Source organism: Lepisma saccharinum, chromosome 5 (assembly GCF_977018435.1).
Source record: "Lepisma saccharinum chromosome 5, izLepSacc3.1, whole genome shotgun sequence".
Classification (NCBI taxonomy): domain Eukaryota; kingdom Metazoa; phylum Arthropoda; class Insecta; order Zygentoma; family Lepismatidae; genus Lepisma; species Lepisma saccharinum.
The window spans coordinates 17,886,199-17,908,669 of NC_139233.1; the positions used below are offsets into that span (position 1 = coordinate 17,886,199).

At 33.8% G+C, this 22,471-nt stretch overlaps 1 protein-coding gene across 5 annotated transcripts in view; it reads left to right on the plus strand.

The window, feature by feature from the left end:
• LOC145988237 (uncharacterized) overlaps positions 1 to 22,471 on the plus strand; it is a 139,083-nt gene that overhangs the window by 96,498 nt on the left and 20,114 nt on the right. For 3 of the 5 annotated variants that reach the window (XM_083123086.1, XM_083123087.1, XM_083123090.1), the window contains 11 exons: positions 39 to 137; positions 602 to 745; positions 3,373 to 3,471; positions 3,936 to 4,079; positions 5,869 to 5,982; positions 6,325 to 6,459; positions 8,815 to 8,913; positions 9,378 to 9,521; positions 11,085 to 11,183; positions 14,671 to 14,814; positions 18,835 to 18,960. In XM_083123086.1, the coding sequence (XP_082979212.1) occupies positions 39 to 137; positions 602 to 745; positions 3,373 to 3,471; positions 3,936 to 4,079; positions 5,869 to 5,982; positions 6,325 to 6,459; positions 8,815 to 8,913; positions 9,378 to 9,521; positions 11,085 to 11,183; positions 14,671 to 14,814; positions 18,835 to 18,960 (1,347 nt within the window). The remainder of the gene's footprint in view (positions 1 to 38; positions 138 to 601; positions 746 to 3,372; positions 3,472 to 3,935; positions 4,080 to 5,868; positions 5,983 to 6,324; positions 6,460 to 8,814; positions 8,914 to 9,377; positions 9,522 to 11,084; positions 11,184 to 14,670; positions 14,815 to 18,834; positions 18,961 to 22,471) is intronic. The other 2 variants (XM_083123088.1, XM_083123089.1) reach the window with 2 other exon arrangements.

Sequence of the window (22,471 nt, forward strand, 5' to 3'; positions counted from 1 at the left end):
GCCATGTTGTATGTACAATGTCTTATTAATTTTTTTAGGAAGGGGCAGAAACCTCTAGAGATATTTTTGAACCTGAAGCTGTACATGAACTTGAACCTGCAACTTTTGATGTACACGAGGAAGAAATGAGAGAGAAGGTAATAACACCAACTGGAATGTAACAAAATAACAAATATGAAGTTAATGGTTTTCTTGCTAATACAGATTCTCCATACAAATAGTTTGCATTTCATGTTGAGAATTTTGGATCTCACTTATTTACATAACATTTGCTTGACATAAACTGGAAAATTTTATATAATTAATAGTATTATTAATGTAATTATTATTTAATACTAATAATTATATATATTCAACATAGTTTAGATAGTTAGGAAGTTGACAAATGTTACTCTCAGCACACAGTGGCGATGTGCTTGCATTCTTTTTTAAGTTTATTCCTTATGAGATACCAATGTTTTCATATAACATTTCATTGATGTGAATCCTAAAATCTTGACTATTGCAACTAATTCACCATGTAAGTGGAAAATGTTAATAAGTTAAAATGTTATTTGAGCATCGTTTTATATAATAGCATATAATGGTCTAACATTTTCAGGAAGAACAACCAGCAACTAGAGATGTGACTGAATATGAATCTGAACACATACTTGGTGGAGATTCTGAACTTGCAGTTGCATCTGAGGAAGGGGAAGGGTTGAAGAAAAAGAAGAAAAAGAAGAAAAAGACAACAATACAAAGTGTAAGTCTTTATTTGTTGCTCTTACTTCATTTGTTTAACAGAGTTTTGCCTTGTACATTCTAACATATTCTTTACTCAATATTTATGCTGTTCATACTGATTTAATATATTTTGGATATTTGTATGATACGCAAACATATTCTTCTTGTACATTGCATTTTTCCATCGCTTGTGTTGCCTGTCAGCGGTCCATTTGGTAGCCGGCCAGATGGCAACTCGCAGCAAATTGAGTGTGATATCTCCACTATGGAAACCGCTAGCTTGGAAATGATTTCAAGTTCTCAGAATTACAGTTACAATTACAATGAAAATAAGCACGTACTTTGTCACAAATGATGCTAGAAATGTTGTTCCCATTCATTCACACATCTGGCATCTTTTCAGGAAATTTCCATTTACATTCAACAGTTCAGCTTCTGAAATTGCTTCAGTTTTTTCTCCTGATATTCTCCTTCAGTTCTCCTAAGGTGTGTAGGTTTGTTGCATACGCTATAATTTGTTGTAATGTGTACATACAGTATGTGCCATTATTAAAACTATAGCAAACACAAATAACACTTGGAACACTAAACACTTTATAAAACAATAGAAAATCACAAGAACAGTTGTAACACATAAACACTTTAAAAATATGACTGAAGTGAAATTGCAAAGTTATTGAAATGGAATGGGATTAAGAAATTCACAAGTTATGTGCAAAACCATACATTTCAGTTGCTGCTCTGGCGTTGTGATCTGTTAGGAAACTAAAGTGCCCTTTCTGCATGTCTTGACACCAAAGCTCTGCGAAATTTCCTAAAAATGATGCAGGATGAGTGGATGCAGGAGGACAACATCTCCAACATCCCCTGTGACAAGGCGCATACTTATTTTGATTGTAATTCTAACTGTAATTCTGAGAACTTAAAGTCACTTTGAAGCTAGTGGTTTCCATAGCAGAGATATTACATGTGATTTGTGGGGAGTTGCAGTCCGGCCGGCAGCCAAGAGGTAGCACAAGCGACAGAGAAACACACTTTATGTACATGTTGCTTGCATTGTAGAATTATTCCTCTTATAGTTTTTGATTGTTACAAGCATATAAACACTTCTTTTTATGTAATGTTTTGGAGGAGCTCTTTGACCTCGTCATCAGAACTGAACTTCTGTCTCCTAGAGCCTCTTTAAGTGGTCCAAACAAGTGGTAATCACTTGGGGCCAAATCTGGGGAGTAAGGAAGATGGGGTAGGCACTCGAAATGCAAGTCGTTAATTGTCGCAACAGTCCTTTAAGCAGTATGTGGCTTAGCATTGTCATGCTGCAAAACGACACCTGATGACAGCAGTCTGTGTTGCTTTGACCTTATTGCAGGTTTCAGATGGTTCTTCATGAGATCACACTATCAAGCACTAGTTACTGTGTGTCCCCTAGGTGTGTAGTGCTCCAGAATAATGCTGTTTCGGTCCCAGGAAAAGGGTCAGCAGATGATTGTGAACAAAACTTTTGGGTTTATGAGAAGATGAATGGTGCCATTCCATGCTTGTTTTCTTTGTTTCGGGAATGTAATAATGGACCCATGTTCCATCTCCACTTAAAAGTTTCTTAAAAATTCATTACCCTCTTGTTTGGAGTGCTGCAAAAGTTCCTCACATACATCAACACGTCGCATTTCAGCACTCAAATATCAAATACATGAAGTAGGGATGTGCCAAAGCCAATTACAGATGTATAAAAATCAGTAGAAATTGACACATTAGGATCGGCAAAAATCCGATATTTAAACCGGTACATGCAATACTAGAGTTTACCTTCTAATAAGTTTTATATTCTAGTTTTGTAAGATTTATTGAAAATTTGGTTATGATTCATCATTATTGTACAGTTTTTGTAATAAAATTATTGCAAACTCTCATTCAGAGGATCAACCTAACTATAAATCAGAAATAAAACAGTACAGTGCTGAACAATGATCTGCTGTTGTATTGGAAATTCAAAAATGAATATTCAAACCTGAAGCAAGTGCTGAGAAAATACTTGGACATACCTGCTGCATCAGTATTCAGTGATTGAGTGTTCAGTGTTGCTGAACAGATTTGCAACAAGAGAAGAAGTATCTTACTTTCTGAAGTGCTTCTAAATCTTGTGTTTCTGAAATTGAATCTGGCAGAATAGGAATGTTAAATCTATTGAGAATCCATGTTTTTCTTAAAGGTTCACATAACATTTTGTAGATGCAAATGTACATTTGCATCTCTTGAGAATATATATGTATATACATATGATATGCAATAGAAATGTACATAGCAAATTTATTTTTGTCATGCTGAAAATAACATCCCATTTCTGTTTAATAATCTTATATATCGGAATCGGTTAAATATCGGCATCGGTATTGGTTACAAAAATTATTGGTGAGTACATCGGCATCAGTACATTTTTAGCTTCGTCACATCCCTAATATAAAGTAATGTAAAAAAATCAACACATGATGCATATTGATTTTTGAATGTAATGCTTCAACAAATTGATCTAAATAGAAATGACATAGATGCTCTGTTGTTAATTTTTTAGCCAGCTTAATTTAACATGTTCATTAGACATCATATTTGAGCCATGTTGTATGTACAATGTCTTATTAATTTTTTTAGGAAGGGGCAGAAACCTCTAGAGATATTTTTGAACCTGAAGCTGTACATGAACTTGAACCTGCAACTTTTGATGTACACGAGGAAGAAATGAGAGAGAAGGTAATAACACCAACTGGAATGTAACAAAATAACAAATATGAAGTTAATGGTTTTCTTGCTAATACAGATTCTCCATACAAATAGTTTGCATTTCATGTTGAGAATTTTGGATCTCACTTATTTACATAACATTTGCTTGACATAAACTGGAAAATTTTATATAATTAATAGTATTATTAATGTAATTATTATTTAATACTAATAATTATATATATTCAACATAGTTTAGATAGTTAGGAAGTTGACAAATGTTACTCTCAGCACACAGTGGCGATGTGCTTGCATTCTTTTTTAAGTTTATTCCTTATGAGATACCAATGTTTTCATATAACATTTCATTGATGTGAATCCTAAAATCTTGACTATTGCAACTAATTCACCATGTAAGTGGAAAATGTTAATAAGTTAAAATGTTATTTGAGCATCGTTTTATATAATAGCATATAATGGTCTAACATTTTCAGGAAGAACAACCAGCAACTAGAGATGTGACTGAATATGAATCTGAACACATACTTGGTGGAGATTCTGAACTTGCAGTTGCATCTGAGGAAGGGGAAGGGTTGAAGAAAAAGAAGAAAAAGAAGAAAAAGACAACAATACAAAGTGTAAGTCTTTATTTGTTGCTCTTACTTCATTTGTTTAACAGAGTTTTGCCTTGTACATTCTAACATATTCTTTACTCAATATTTATGCTGTTCATACTGATTTAATATATTTTGGATATTTGTATGATACGCAAACATATTCTTCTTGTACATTGCATTTTTCCATCGCTTGTGTTGCCTGTCAGCGGTCCATTTGGTAGCCGGCCAGATGGCAACTCGCAGCAAATTGAGTGTGATATCTCCACTATGGAAACCGCTAGCTTGGAAATGATTTCAAGTTCTCAGAATTACAGTTACAATTACAATGAAAATAAGCACGTACTTTGTCACAAATGATGCTAGAAATGTTGTTCCCATTCATTCACACATCTGGCATCTTTTCAGGAAATTTCCATTTACATTCAACAGTTCAGCTTCTGAAATTGCTTCAGTTTTTTCTCCTGATATTCTCCTTCAGTTCTCCTAAGGTGTGTAGGTTTGTTGCATACGCTATAATTTGTTGTAATGTGTACATACAGTATGTGCCATTATTAAAACTATAGCAAAACACAAATAACACTTGGAACACTAAACACTTTATAAAACAATAGAAAATCACAAGAACAGTTGTAACACATAAACACTTTAAAAATATGACTGAAGTGAAATTGCAAAGTTATTGAAATGGAATGGGATTAAGAAATTCACAAGTTATGTGCAAAACCATACATTTCAGTTGCTGCTCTGGCGTTGTGATCTGTTAGGAAACTAAAGTGCCCTTTCTGCAAGTCTTGACACCAAAGCTCTGCGAAATTTCCTAAAAATGATGCAGAATGTGTGAATGCAGGAGGACAACATCTCCAACATCCCCTGTGACAAGGCACATACTTATTTTGATTGTAATTCTAACTGTAATTCTGAGAACTTAAAGTCACTTTGAAGCTAGTGGTTTCCATAGCAGAGATATTACACGTGATTTGTGGGGAGTTGCAGTCCGGCCGGCAGCCAAGAGGCAGCACAAGCGACAGAGAAACACACTTTATGTACATGTTGCTTGCATTGTAGAATTATTCCTCTTATAGTTTTTGATTGTTACAAGCATATAAACACTTCTTTTTATGTAATGTTTTGGAGGAGCTCTTTGACCTCGTCATCAGAACTGAACTTCTGTCTCCTAGAGCCTCTTTAAGTGGTCCAAACAAGTGGTAATCACTTGGGGCCAAATCTGGGGAGTAAGGAAGATGGGGTAGGCACTCAAAATGCAAGTCGTTAATTGTCGCAACAGTCCTTTAAGCAGTATGTAGCTTAGCATTGTCATGCTGCAAAACGACACCTGATGACAGCAGTCTGTGTTGCTTTGACCTTATTGCAGGTTTCAGATGGTTCTTCATGAGATCACACTATCAAGCACTAGTTACTGTGTGTCCCCTAGGTGTGTAGTGATCCAGAATAATGCCGTTTTGGTCCCAGGAAAAGAGTCAGCATGACCTTACAGACAGATGATTGTGAACAAAACTTTTTGTGTTTATGGAAAGATGAATGGTGCCATTCCATGCTTGTTTTCTTTGTTTCGGGAATGTAATAATGGACCCATGTTCCATCTCCACTTAAAAGTTTCTTAAAAATTTATTACCCTCTTGTTTGGAGCGCTGCAAAAGTTCCTCACATGCATCAACTCGTCACATTTCAGCACTCAAATATCATAGGGTTTATGTTTGAATTTTAGAATGACGTAATATGTGATAACAGTAAATAGGAAATGTTCATAAGTTCTATGTAAAATGTATTATTAGAATCCATAAAATTACAGGAAGAATCCCCAGCAGCAATAGACTTTTATGAACCTACACATGAACAGGAACCTTCAATTTCAGATGAACATGAGGATGGAAAGAGGAGGAGAAGCAAATTGGCAGCAACAATTGTAAGTTTCTTAAACAAACTAGATAATGAACACAACTGTTAATTCTTTTCTTTCTAATACCTTCCTCCTAAATAGTTGAAAATTATCACTTTTTTATGTTTGAACATGGCTGTTTGTATAATATTTGTATCAAACACAAACTATCTAACTCTATGGATTGAATTGCTCCTGTGCAGATTTTGTTATGAGATACCAATGTACATATTCATATATCGTTCCAGTGATGTGAATAGAGATGTCCTATTTCACCACATTAGTGGAAAGGGTTGATAAGTTAAAATGTCATATGTGAGCAGTGTTTTATTTAATAATATATTATGTGATGACCATTAAATTTTTCAGGAAGAACAACCAGCAGCTAGAGATTTGACTGAATATGAATCTGAACATTTACATGATGGAGAACCTGAATTAGCAGTTCCAAATGAGGAAGGTAAAAAGAAGAAGAAGAAGAAAAAGAAGACACTAATAGATAGTGTAAGTCTCTACATGTTGCTTTATTTGCTTAAGAGTTTTCTTTTGTACATTCTAACATATTGCCACTAATTATTTAGGCTGTACATACTGATATTATTTATGGCATTTTTTTGTAAGATATAGAAACACAAATATATGAAGCAGGGATGTGCCAAAGCCGATTACAGATGTATGGAAATCAGTAGAAATTGACACATTGGCATCGGCAAAAATTCGATATTTAAAAACTCTCATTCAGAGGATCAACCTAACTATAAATCAGAAATAAAACAGTACATTGCTGAACCAGGATCTGCTGTTGTATTGGAAATTCAAAAATGAATATTCAAACCTGAAGCAAGTGCTGAGAAAATACTTGGACATACCTGCTCCATCAGTATTCAGTGATTGAGTGTTCAGTGTTGCTGAACAGATTTGCGACAAGAGAAGAAGTATCTTACTTTCTGAAGTGCTTCCAAAACTTGTGTTTCTGAAGTTGAATCTATTGAGAATCCATGTTTTTCTTAAAGGTTCACATAACATTTTGTAGATGCAAATGTACATATGCATGTCTTGAGAATATACAGGGTGGCTCAATAAGTCACTTAACACCCCCGGTACAAGGCCACTGCAGCGCGCAACATGGAAATGGTGAAGACCAATCGTTATCAGGCCAAGGGGGAACCACATTGACGACACCCGCAGGGTCGGCGGCCATCTTGATGTACGCCATCTTGAATTCAACTTCAGAATTTTAAATGGGAAGGGGGTCGTATGACATATCAAAATGGGCTAGAATTTCACGAGAAATGCAATGGTGAAGGTTTTTTCGACGTATCTTTAACCAGTAAAAAGTTATGACTGAATTCTTGTACCAATTAGCTCCTTTTCGAGGTGTTAGAAAAATGCCTTAAAATTTGTTTAGCGCATCGGTAATGCATCGAGATCAAAGTGACGTCTAGGGAGAGACGTTCGCATGCCATTGCACATTATTTTAATCGGATACATCCATGAAGAGCTGCTCATTATGAATGGTTGTCGCGAACAATTTACAGTGTGACGCTTCCATTGAATTAAAAGTCCTTCACAGTGACAAGGCTAATGTTTATGTTCATAAGGAAGTTCATAAACAGAATATTCGATGCTTTTTATCTGATAACCCATTTTTGACAGATCAAAGCTGAATGGTTAGTGTTGGTAAGTTAATGGTGTGACGTGCTGTGTGGAACACGATTGGTTAGTCAATTTTCCATCAACGGAACCTTAAATGCTTAGGGCTACTTGGATTTGTTAAATAAACAGTTTTTTTTTCATCCTTGTTTATGGAAGAAGGTACTTTTTACAGAGTTTTTTCAATAGGGAAGAACACCAGAACACTTATGGGAACGTTATGAACTAGTTTTTGTCCAAAGTTAGTTATCAGATGACAAGGGTCACATATTCTGTTTATGAACTTCCTTATGAACATAAACATTAGCCTTGTCACTGTGAAGGACATTTAATTCAATGGAAGCGTCACACTGTAAATTGTTTGCGACAACCATTCATAATGAGCAGATCTTCATGGATGTATCCGATTAAAATAATGTGCAATGGCATGCGAACGTCTCTCCCTAGACGTCTCTTTGATCTCGATGCATTACCGATGCGCTAAACAAATTTTAAGGCATTTTTCTAACACCTCGAAAAGGAGCTAATTGGTACAAGAATTCAGTCATAACTTTTTACTGGTTAAAGATACGTCGAAAAAACCTTCACCATTGCATTTCTCGTGAAATTCTAGCCAATTTTGATATGTCGCACGACCCCCTTCCCATTTAAAATTCTGAAGTTGAATTCAAAATGGCGTACATCAAAATGGCCGCCGACCGTGTGGGTGGCATCAATGTGGTTCCCCCTTGGCCAGGCAATGATTGGTCATCGCCAATTTCAAATTCCATGCCGCAGTGGCCTTGTACTGAGGGTGTTAAGTGACTTATTGAGCCACCCTGTATATGTATATACATATGATATGCAATAGAAATGTACATAGCAAATTTATTTTTGTCATGCTGAAAATAACATCCCATTTCTGTTTAATAATCTTATATATCGGAATCGGTTAAATATCGGCATCGGTATTGGTTACAAAAATTATTGGTGAGTACATCGGCATCAGTACATTTTTATCTTCGTCACATCCCTAATATAAAGTAATGTAAAAAAATCAACACATGATGCATATTGATTTTTGAATGTAATGCTTCAACAAATTGATCTAAATAGAAATGACATAGATGCTCTGTTGTTAATTTTTTAGCCAGCTTAATTTAACATGTTCATTAGACATCATATTTGAGCCATGTTGTATGTACAATGTCTTATTAATTTTTTTAGGAAGGGGCAGAAACCTCTAGAGATATTTTTGAACCTGAAGCTGTACATGAACTTGAACCTGCAACTTTTGATGTACACGAGGAAGAAATGAGAGAGAAGGTAATAACACCAACTGGAATGTAACAAAATAAAAAATATGAAGTTAATGATTTTCTTGCTAATACAGATTCTCCATACAAATAGTTTGCATTTCATGTTGAGAATTTTGGATCTCACTTATTTACATAACATTTGCTTGACATAAACTGGAAAATTTTATATAATTAATAGTATTATTAATGTAATTATTATTTAATACTAATAATTATATATATTCAACATAGTTTAGATAGTTAGGAAGTTGACAAATGTTACTCTCAGCACACAGTGGCGATGTGCTTGCATTCTTTTTTAAGTTTATTCCTTATGAGATACCAATGTTTTCATATAACATTTCATTGATGTGAATCCTAAAATCTTGACTATTGCAACTAATTCAGCATGTAAGTGGAAAATGTTAATAAGTTAAAATGTTATTTGAGCATCGTTTTATATAATAGCATATAATGGTCTAACATTTTCAGGAAGAACAACCAGCAACTAGAGATGTGACTGAATATGAATCTGAACACATACTTGGTGGAGATTCTGAACTTGCAGTTGCATCTGAGGAAGGGGAAGGGTTGAAGAAGAAGAAGAAAAAGAAGAAAAAGACAACAATACAAAGTGTAAGTCTTTATTTGTTGCTCTTACTTCATTTGTTTAACAGAGTTTTGCCTTGTACATTCTAACATATTCTTTACTCAATATTTATGCTGTTCATACTGATTTAATATATTTTGGATATTTGTGTGATACGCAAACATATTCTTCTTGTACAGTGCATTTTTCCATCGCTTGTGTTGCCTGTCAGCGGTCCATTTGGTAGCCGGCCAGATGGCAACTCGCAGCAAATTGAGTGTGATATCTCCACTATGGAAACCGCTAGCTTGGAAATGATTTCAAGGTCTCAGAATTACAGTTACAATTACAATGAAAATAAGCATGTACTTTGTCACAAATGATGCTAGAAATGTTGTTCCCATTCATTCACACATCTGGCATCTTTTCAGGAAATTTCCATTTACATTCAACAGTTCAGCTTCTGAAATTGCTTCAGTTTTTTCTCTTGATATTCTCCTTCAGTTCTCCTAAGGTGTGTAGGTTTGTTGCATACGCTATAATTTGTTGTAATGTGTACATACAGTATGTGCCATTATTAAAACTATAGCAAACACAAATAACACTTGGAACACTAAACACTTTATAAAACAATAGAAAATCACAAGAACAGTTGTAACACATAAACACTTTAAAAATATGACTGAAGTGAAATTGCAAAGTTATTGAAATGGAATGGGATTAAGAAATTCACAAGTTATGTGCAAAACCATACATTTCAGTTGCTGCTCTGGCGTTGTGATCTGTTAGGAAACTAAAGTTCCCTTTCTGCATGTCTTGACACCAAAGCTCTGCGAAATTTCCTAAAAATGCCAGAAATGAGTGGGTGCAGGAGGACAACATCTCCAACATCCCCTGTGACAAGGCACATACTTATTTTGATTGTAATTCTAACTGTAATTCTGAGAACTTAAAGTCACTTTGAAGCTAGTGGTTTCCATAGCAGAGATATTACACGTGATTTGTGGGGAGTTGCAGTCCGGCCGGCAGCCAACAGGCAGCACAAGCGACAGAGAAACACACTTTATGTACATGTTGCTTACATTGTAGAATTATTCCTCTTATAGTTTTTGATTGTTACAAGCATATAAACACTTCTTTTTATGTAATGTTTTGGAGGAGCTCTTTGACCTCATCATCAGAACTGAACTTCTGTCTCCTAGAGCCTCTTTAAGTGGTCCAAACAAGTGGTAATCACTTGGGGCCAAATCTGGTGAGTAAGGAAGATGGGGTAGGCACTCAAAATGCAAGTCGTTAATTGTCGCAACAGTCCTTTAAGCAGTATTGTGGCTTAGCATTGTCATCGGCATCGGTATTGGTTACAAAAATTATTGGTGAGTACATCAGCATCGGTACATTTTTAGCTTCGTCACATCCCTAATATAAAGTAATGTAAAAAAATCAACACATGATGCATATTGATTTTTGAATGTAATGCTTCAACAAATTGATCTAAATAGAAATGACATAGATGCTCTGTTGTTAATTTTTTAGCCAGCTTAATTTAACATGTTCATTAGACATCATATTTGAGCCATATTGTATGTACAATGTCTTATTAATTGTTTTAGGAAGGGGCAGAAACCTCTAGAGATATTTTTGAACCTGAAGCTGTACATGAACTTGAACCTGCAACTTTTGATGTACACGAGGAAGAAATGAGAGAGAAGGTAATAACACCAACTGGAATGTAACAAAATAACAAATATGAAGTTAATGGTTTTCTACATATAAAACGACCCATCATAGTGATGGGCGATATAAACATAGATTTTTTAAAACACAGTCCGGAAAAAAATGAACTAAATACAATTCTAACCTCCCATAATTTGATTGCAACAATAAATTCACCAACAAGGATAACACCAACAAGTAAAACATGTATTGATCAAATAATAATTAACCAAGACTTTTTTGAATATACCACAAATATTTTACCTTTAGCCTTGTCCGATCATGAAGCAGTTTTCATAAGTGTCCATATACCAGAGAATATAAAAGAAAGAACTGCAAAACATATCACTACTGTAGAAAAAAGAAAATTCACCAAGGAAAATATAGGAAACTTTGTATATTCCTTAAAGAAAGAAAACTGGACTGATGTGCTCATGGAGGAAAATTTAAATACAAAAGTAAGCTTATTCACAAAGACAGTAAAATACCATTTTGAAGTAGCATTTCCATACAAAACATACAGACAACCCCTAAATCAAACAAAATCAATTTTCTGGATAACTAAAGGGATAAAAAAATCCTGTGAAACAAAAAGAAACTTATATAAAGAAATTCAGAAAAACAAGAATCCCATACTTAAAGACCACTACAAAAAATATGTAATTATTCTCATAAAGGTAATAAACAATGCTAAGAAATTGGCCATTGCAGATAAAATACGCAAATCTGCAAATAAATCAAAGAAACTATGGGAAATTGTTAATGATGAAACTGGTAAGAAAAGAAAGAACATGAATGAAAAAATAGAAATAATGGCTGATGGAGAGAAAATAAGCAATCCCCTTGATGTAGCACAAATTTTTAATACATACTTTGTGAACATTCCCAATACCGTAAATAAAAATGCAGTATTCTCTACACCTAGATTAAGAACATATTTCAACAGTCCCCGAAACACAAACACTATGTTTCTCACACCAGTAACTGAGGGAGAAGTCGAGAAGGTAATTATAAATTTAAAAAATAAGTATTCATCAGGGCCAGATGAATTTTCAAGTTCTCTACTAAAAAAATGTGGGAATAGTATTTTACAACCACTAGTAAGTATTTGCAACACATCTTTAGAAACAGGTATTTTTCCTAGTGAGTACAAAATAGCAAAAGTGAGACCATTATTCAAGAAAGGCAGCAAAGAAGAATGCTCAAACTATAGGCCAATTTCTCTTTTATCGGTCTTCTCTAAAGTAATAGAGAAAATTATGCTAAATAGATTAGTAACTTTCTTAGAAAAATACGACATTTTATCCAAACATCAATTTGGATACCAAAAAAGTAAGTCAATATCAGAAGCTATTTTTGAATTTACAAATAACATTCTAAAATCAAGAGACAAAAAAATGCATGTGCATGGATTATTTTTAGATTTTACCAAAGCTTTTGATTTGGTTCAGCATGGCATTTTACTAGATAAAATGGACCATTATGGAATCAGAGGTTTAGCAAAAAAAATGGTTCAAGTCTTATTTAAAAGACAGATGTCAGTATGTAGATATTAACAAAATCAAATCAGACCAAATGTTCCTCACTACAGGTGTACCGCAAGGCTCAATTCTAGGACCAGTTTTATTTTTACTCTACATAAATGATCTTCCAGAAACCTTATCATAGTCTCAAACAATACTTTTTGCGGATGATACTAATATCATAGTAAAAAGCCTGGAATATGAGCAACTTCAAAAGAATTCAATTTCAACAACAACACAACTAAACACCTGGCTAAACAACAACAAGCTTTCCCTGAATGTTAATAAAACAGTTCTAATAAATTTTAATCCAGCAAAACAAATAAGAAACTTAAATGTAATTATTAACAATGAAGTCGTCAAAGAATGTAATGCAATAAAATTCTTAGGAGTATGGATAGACTCAAACCTGTCTTGGGACATGCAAATTACTAATTTAACTCAAAAGTTAGGCAGGCTCTGCTACATGATGAGAATTTTTAGAAATGTTTTAACTTTGAATGATTTAAGGACAGTATATTTTGGACAGATTCTACCTGTACTTACATATGGTATCTCTTTCTGGGACAGCTCACCCAAAATGCAGAAAAATTTTATTTGGCAAAAACGCATATTAAAAATTATGAAGAATGTATCCCTCTCAAACCCAACAAAACAAATTTTCAATGAATTTCAAATATTACCTCTTCCATGTTTGTACATATTAGAAACATTGTACTTTATTCATACAAATTCTAAAATCTTCTCAAAAAATCTGGACATACACAAGTACAGCACTCGTATGCATAACTCCCTCCATCTTTCTACTGTCCGCACATCCAAAACACATAGTGGTCTAGGATTTCAAGGTGTAAAACTCTATAACAAGCTGCCAGAGGAATTCAAGAATCATAATCCAACAAAATTTAAAATAACAGTAAAAAGCTTGCTTATGAAGTATTTGTTTTATAGCACAGAGGAGTACTTAAATCATATTTTTCATTAATAGACATAACCTTTGATTTTCTTCCATTTTATGTTCACTAATAGCCATAACCTTTGATTTTTCTTCTATTTTTTAAGTTATTCTATACTCTTTTATACTTTTTTAATATGCATAAGTATGTGTTAATTCCTTTGTACTCAAAATCATACATGTAATTAACCTATCCCATATCATAGTGCTATTTGTACTTATAAGATCAAGTGGATGGAAATGAATCATATCATATCATATCAGACTGTCTCGTGACTGTTAAACTAATGTAGTAGCAGTGTCATATTGTTTAATTGATTGAAATGAAAATTTTGTACATTTTGGGGGAGGGGACCAACATACATTCGAGGGTATGTGTTAATTTCTCTGTACTCAAAATTATACATGTAATTTTATGTAATTTTATTTTATTTTTATTTTATACTATACTCTTTATACTTTTAATATGCTTAAGTATGTGTTAATTCCTTTGTACTCAAAATTACACATGTAATTGACCTATCTCATATCATAGTGCTATTTGTACTCATATGATCAAGTGGATGGAAATAAATCTTATCTTATCTTATCTTATCTTGCTAATACAGATTCTCCATACAAATAGTTTGCATTTCATGTTGAGAATTTTGGATCTCACTTATTTACATAACATTTGCTTGACATAAACTGGAAAATTTTATATAATTAATAGTATTATTAATGTAATTATTATTTAATACTAATAATTATATATATTCAACATAGTTTAGATAGTTAGGAAGTTGACAAATGTTACTCTCAGCACACAGTGGCGATGTGCTTGCATTCTTTTTTAAGTTTATTCCTTATGAGATACCAATGTTTTCATATAACATTTCATTGATGTGAATCCTAAAATCTTGACTATTGCAACTAATTCACCATGTAAGTGGAAAATGTTAATAAGTTAAAATGTTATTTGAGCATCGTTTTATATAATAGCATATAATGGTCTAACATTTTCAGGAAGAACAACCAGCAACTAGAGATGTGACTGAATATGAATCTGAACACATACTTGGTGGAGATTCTGAACTTGCAGTTGCATCTGAGGAAGGGGAAGGGTTGAAGAAAAAGAAGAAAAAGAAGAAAAAGACAACAATACAAAGTGTAAGTCTTTATTTGTTGCTCTTACTTCATTTGTTTAACAGAGTTTTGCCTTGTACATTCTAACATATTCTTTACTCAATATTTATGCTGTTCATACTGATTTAATATATTTTGGATATTTGTATGATACGCAAACATATTCTTCTTGTACATTGCATTTTTCCATCGCTTGTGTTGCCTGTCAGCGGTCCATTTGGTAGCCGGCCAGATGGCAACTCGCAGCAAATTGAGTGTGATATCTCCACTATGGAAACCGCTAGCTTGGAAATGACTTCAAGTTCTCAGAATTACAGTTACAATTACAATGAAAATAAGCACTTATCTTGTCACAAATGATGCTAGAAATGTTGTTCCCATTCATTGACACATCTGGCATCTTTTCAGGAAATTTCCATTTACACACAACAGTTCAGCTTTTGAAATTGCTTCAGTTTCTCTCCTGATATTCTCCTTAAGTTCTCCTAAGGTGTGTAGGTTTGTTGCATAGACTATAATTTGTTGTAATGTGTACATACAGTATGTGCCATTATTAAAACTATAGCAAAACACAAATAACACTTGAAACACAAAACACTTTATAAAATAATAGAAAATCACAAGAACAGTTGTAACACATAAACACTTTAAAAATATGACTGAAGTGAAATTGCGAAGTTTTTGACATGGAATGGGATTAAGAAAATCACAAGTTATGTGCAAAACCATGGATTTCAGTTGCTGCTCTGGCGCTGTGATCTGTTAGGAAACTAAAGTGCCCTTTCTGCATGTCTTGATACCAAAGCTCTGCGGAATTTCCTAAAAATGCCAGAAATGAGTGGATGCAGGAGGACAACATCTCCAACATCCCCTGTGACAAGGCACATACTTATTTTGATTGTAATTCTAACTGTAATTCTGAGAACTTAAAGTCACTTTGAAGCTAGTGGTTTCCATAGCAGAGATATTACATGTGATTTGTGGGGAGTTGCAGTCCGGCCGGCGGCCAACAGGCAGCACAAGTGACAGAGAAACACACTTTATGTACATGTTGCTTGCATTGTAGAATTATTCCTCTTATAGTTTTTGATTGTTACAAGCACATAAACACTTCTTTTTATGTAATGTTTTGGAGGAGCTCTTTGACCTCATCATCAGAACTGAACTTCTGTCTCCTAGAGCCTCTTTAAGTGGTCCAAACAAGTGGTAATCACTTGGGGCGAAATCTGGGGAGTAAGGAAGATGGGGTAGGCACTCAAAATGCAAGTCGTTAATTGTCGCAACAGTCCTTTAAGCAGTATGTGGCTTAGCATTGTCATGCTGCAAAACGACACCTGATGACAGCAGTCTGTCACTTTGACCTTATTGCAGGTTTCAGATGGTTCTTCATGAGATCACACTATCAAGCACTAGTTACTGTGTGTCCCTTAGGTGTGTAGTGCTCCAGAATAATGCCGTTTTGGTCCCAGGAAAATGGTCAGCATGACTTTACAGACAGATGATTGTGAACAAAACTTTTTGGGTTTATGGAAAGATGAATGGCACCATTCCATGCTTGTTTTCTTTGTGTCGGGAATGTAATAATGGACCCACGTTTCATCTCCACTTACAAGTTTCTTAAAAATTCATTACCCTCTTGTTTGGAGTGCTGCAAAAGTTCCTCACATGCATCAACACGTCTCATTTTCAGCTCGTCTGTTAGATAACGTGGTACCCACCTGGCCATGGGCGTCAGCAGGGGGTTGAACCGGTCAGTCGGACCCCTGGAAATTTCTATCTAGTTTTTTTCAATTTATGGCAATTTAAAAATGAAGCACTTTATTTCACATAATTTTGCATCATTGTTTAAAAGTGGTCTTGAGATATCCAATTTGGTATGAAACTTTCATAGATTGCCACACTGAAACTCTGTTAATTTGTAACTTTAACACGTTTTGAAGCTTTTTATACTACTGCGTTTGCTGCTGCTGCTGCTACTAATGTTCGAAGTAACTATTATGTAACGTTGGTTGTAACAAGTACTATGATATTTATATAAAGTTATTGGATACTAAAATAAACTAAACTAAAACTGCTACTGCTACTACTACAAGTAGTAATAATAATAAAATAATAATAACATAATTTAAAATACCGATAATGCAATAATTTTAAAAATGAACCCCTCTTTGACAAACTTCTGCATATGCCACTGGTCTATATAAGAATATTTTTGAGGAGAGTGGGTGTCCTTTACATCTTCGATTCGATTCCCCTAGGTAAATTTCTAGTGACGTCCATGCACCTGGCCGACACTGTATGAAAAAGAAGCATGTCATGAATGATGTTATGTGCTGAACCATGACTAAAACCTATAATAGCAGCTATTTCATCCACAATCACTCGGCAATTATCCTGTAGAATGGCCTGAACAGCCGCTATATTCTCCTGCGTCAAAACTCGATGTGCTTGGCCTGGGCGAGGAGCATCTGCAAGAGATGTCACACCACTTCTGAATTTCCTACTTTACTCATATACCTGTTGCTATGACACACAAGCTTCACCATACTGCATCTTCATTCTACGATGAATTTCCATAGGTTTAATACCCTTACTCGTTAAAAATCTGATCACAGAACAGAATTTATGAACAAAATTATGATGTAACAGTGAAAAACTCTATATCTGGAAGCATTTCCGGTATTTTTCTTCATTACATGGGATGTCCAATTGTCAATCTAGTGTAGTTGTGGATATCCTTCTTTACACGAGATATGCAGGTAGCGTGCTAATAATTTCTAAAAACATAAGAATACCTACCATTGCTATGCAGTGTAAGGGGCAACCTTCTGGCAAGGCATCCAAAAGTCAACTGACGCATGGCCAGGATAATCCTTTGGTGGGCTTGTGTTGTCCTGTGTTTGTCCTTCTGTGTGCTGAGTGTTCTTTACAGCCTCAGCTTTTAAATAGGTAGGGAGATTTTATCCTCATAGTGAGTATAGTTTTAGTTCATATTAAGCAATGAATAAATGGATTAGTTCTAAATTTGAGTAAGGCAGTCTTTAATTTTATTTTAGTTAAGGGACCTATTCCCATATTGTGTGATGGGCAAATATAACCTATGTGTGCTATCAAAATCAATCAATCAATCAATATATTTAAATGGGCTAAACACCAACCCTGAGATTCCTCAACAATACAGACTTGGAATGATTCCACACTTGTTAAGTGGAGTTGACTATCACTCGCTCTATTCCCATAGAAATGATATCTGCACTTATTCTGATTTCGAAGGTGCAAGATGTATTTTTCTTCAACAGAGGTGAAAGAGATGGAATTGGTGCTTTTTTTGACTAGGTGGTATAATAAGCAGAATGATAATAGAATGGAGGAACATGTTTTGTCATGTACTCCACATATAGGATTCTAGGTAATAATGACACAGCACAAAGGAGTTCATCTTATCTCATGCTCCAAACACCATGCACCTTTCAACTGAATCTGTTAAGAGGCACAAGCAAGAAAAAGAGAAAGATGCTTTGTGAACAACATGGATATGAGAGAATGGGGTACAGCAAAACAACAGAGATGTCCAGATAATCTCTAGAGTTCACTAGTTAAGCAGCAAGATATACAAACCATGCTAAAAGTACAGTTCCAAGAAATGAAAATCATAAGCATCATCAGCGTCAAGCTAGGCCATAACAACAATGTCCATCATCCATATGTGATTTTTCCTAACAACATTTTTTTCTTTAAAAAGACAGCACATCCACCTAGAGATGACTGTAATTTTCCCTGATCTGAAATGATGAGTGGTGTGCTAAACCATATTAGTTGTATGATATGTAAGAGGCAAAATTGAAGTAATATTTTTTATAGAAGATGTGTTCTAAAAGTGTGAAATTTCATACTTTCTGAAAAGACATGCTTCCAGAATATTTTTGAATAAGAGAATTAACATTAATTTGAAGAAATAGAGATAAACACCGTGATTTTGATTTTCTTTATTTTTGTGAAACATTGAAAGGGAAATTGCATGCTTATGTTAAAAATACATTTCAGGAAGAATTACCAGCAGCTACAGAATTGCCTGAACTTGTATCTGAACCTACACATGAAGAAGCACCTGCAACTGAAGATGCACATGAAGCAAGAAAGGAGAAGAGAGTGACGATAGTAGCTCCAACAGTAAGTTTATATGTGCTGTCTGGTTTTTTTCAACATTTTTCCTGGTGGATAATTTAGCTGTTATAATTAACATTTTTTATCTATTTTATTTCTGCAACTCGTGCATGATAAATGAACTGAATATAAAGATAAATTTTCACTGAATGTGTGTTTAAAAATGAGCAGCATCTAAATTTGTGCAGAGATGGAATAGATTAGTCAGTCTTCTTTCTTTAGCATCTGATAGTCATATTGCTCTATGACAATAAAATTAATACATTGTCATAACAACATTTGAAAATGGTTAGGCTAAGTTCAGAGTTCCACATTTGTGCAATAGTTATAATAATTTAGTCATATGATTGCTCAACATTTTTTCATATAATGCAATTAAATATCTGAAATTACTATTTAAACTAATTTTATTAAATATGATGTTTAAAAAAGCCAATGTGTATATCATGACACAATTATGAAATTGTGCAATATTTTGAATTCATATTAATAGCAGTTATTTTTGACTGACAATATGAAAAACAAATATCTTCAATCATGTGTGTTCTTTCAGACAAGAAGGATAGGATACATTGAAATTTATAATTAAATTTATTAAAATTGTGTACATTTGCATTTGCATCAAGGTTTATATACAAAGGTCAACTCTTTAAAATTATTCAATGTATAATATGATGTAATTCTTGGTATTTTGTACCAACATTCAAAAAATGATAATTGTAATTATTGTAATATACATTGTAAAATAGCTGTAACATCACAAATATGTACATTTACTACACAAACATTCAAGCTCTTAAGCACTTATTGACAAGAAATATAAAACAAAAACAATTGAAGATAACACATACTAAAAAATCGGGCTTGAACTATTTACTCTTATACTAGTTGTTTGTGACTTTGGATAAATCTCTAGATGGAACAAAGCTAAGTACAGATATAGCAATATGGAATGGATATATATTTGTACAATAATTGTTGCTTTTAAAGATTAAACTTTGCAATTTTATCATAATTTGGATGCTTAAGCTATATAGAAGCCTTTTATGAATCTTGAATGAACTTTGATTATGATATAATCTTTAAAAAAGATTGGAAAGTTGTGGAATGGCTATGATATGTATAAAATATGCCATGTTGAATTTGAAGCAGTTAATAGGTATCTGCTTTCATCTTTTGTCACGTACACAAACTGCATGGTTGTTCTTTGAGATAGAGGATCATAGATGGCAGCATGCAAAAAGAACAATGTTTACATTTGATGAGGCATAAAGCAGTTTAGAAAGTGGGCCAGAGATGGCAGCACCCAAGAAAACTTATATAATTGTAAATAGAGAAAAAGGAAAGTGCTGCTGTGGTGAAATAATGATTGTAGATATTAATACTAATTATAATGAAAGAAAGAAATGAACTTAATACAATAACAGGATATAAATAAGGTGGAAAGGGTGATTAATATTCAGTAATAGCATAAGTGATCATGATATAAAAGTAAAGAAGTCGAATTGTAATTACGATTCTGTGTCTTTTTCGGTTCCCACGAACTGAGAGTTTCGTGCAGCTTTTGGGTTGTTTTGTCCCAGGTGTAGCGCCATCTCACGGCAGGCACTCAAGCACTTTTGGTAGGCGCATCTATTGCAGCTCCAAGTTAAGGTTAGCGCCGGCCAGGCGGCGATCTTTAACTAACCCCTTTCTCTTTGTTTGTCTGGGAGATCGATTTTCCTAATATTTACGTCAATTTGGATAAGATCGACAAAGAAGCCCAGAGAAGAAAAAATACACAACATGTAATAATTACAAGAAGAAGCAGCATTAGTAATTACAAGAAGAAGAAGCCTTAGTAATTACAAGAAGAAGAAGCCTTACCTTAGTAATTACAAGAAGGAGAAGCCTTAGTAATTACAAGAAGAAGAAGCCGTAGTAGTAATAAGAAGATGCCTTATTAATTACAAGAAGAAGAAGAAGCCTTAGCAATAATAAGAAGAAGCCTTAGCCAATACAAGAAGAAGAAGCCCAAAGAAGAAGATTGGCTACAATTAATAAGAAATAGAAATAGAAGAAAAATATTGTATGAAAAGATTGCCAATGTTATCTAATATTTGTATATAATTATTCAAGTATATATTACGAATTGTACCCTCCATAGTGGGTTAAATCTATTGTTTCTTTCCATATATTCGTAGTGTTAGTCACCCTGAGGTATCTCATTGTTTCTACAATGTGTTAAGCTGGCAGATGCTCACGTGAGAGGACGTGGCACTTTCCTAACAAGCAAGCTTATAAATGCTACAATTCCTCAAATGATTGCTTTGAGGAAAGTTACATAAAGTGACAAACATATGTTCTACATTTGGATATGATTTAGCCAGATGCCGAGATTTGAAAACTGAAGATCAGGTTTGTAGAAAACCTGGATGAAGGAATTGGCATGTTGAGTATCTCAGTAGTAGAATGGATGCATGCTAAATTATAAAAACAAAGACTTATTCTATCTCAAAAGGACATAATAAAGAAATATTTTCTTCTTATAAATAACATTTATATGTTATAAATGTTCTTGTTTACAAATGCATAATTTGATTCTGTTGTAACTTTTGTTATTTCTAGTTTTTTATCAATATAATAATTATGAAAATATTTATAATTGTTTGAGTATAAACACTATTCAACAACATATGTAAGCTGAAATTTCCTTTTCATCATAGAACCGTAGCTTTCTACTGTGCTAACACTTAGTTTGAATTCTGACAGGTATATATGTATAATGCTGAACCAGTCAGGACTTCCGATTTAGCCTTAGACATTTATCAAGTGATTGATTAGAAAGTGAGATAGATTAGACTGAATTGTCTTCTCGATATTTAGTCTCACTTTCTCCTCTTTTCATCACATTTATCGTCATAACTCCATTTGTTTATCATTAAGATTTTACAGATTCAATATACCTAATAGGTAGGGTTACCAGATGACCAGTTTTTCCCAGACATAACCTACTTTTTTTAGCCTTTTGGCTGGCGTCCGGGAGGAATTTGAAAAATATTATAAATGTCCTACATTTTGAACGTCACATAATATTAATTAGGTAAATGCATGTTCACAGTTGGACAAGGAGAAATTATGCAAGTTACAAGTCTAAGGACTACACTACCAAACTCAATAGTGAAATTTATGTTAAATCATTCATTGCTCTCCCCCATCAAAGTAATAAAATGTTATCCTGCTAGAAGAAAAACAGAAGTAATTAATGAACAAAGTTTTGGGGCCATATTCTGCTGATGTCACTGTTCAGTGCCTGAGCAGAATTTCTGATTTATACTAATGGATTAAGGTGTTTCCCATTCTCATTCAATATTTTGATTGTAAAGCAGGGGTTATAGAGAACAAAGTTATTGAACTAAAAACTATCCCAGATGTTAATTCTGGAACAATGGTAACACTGTAAAGCCTTGTTTCCATGTTAATAAAACATTAAAATGATGACCAAGGTAAACTTTTGTTGTATAAAAATATACATAAA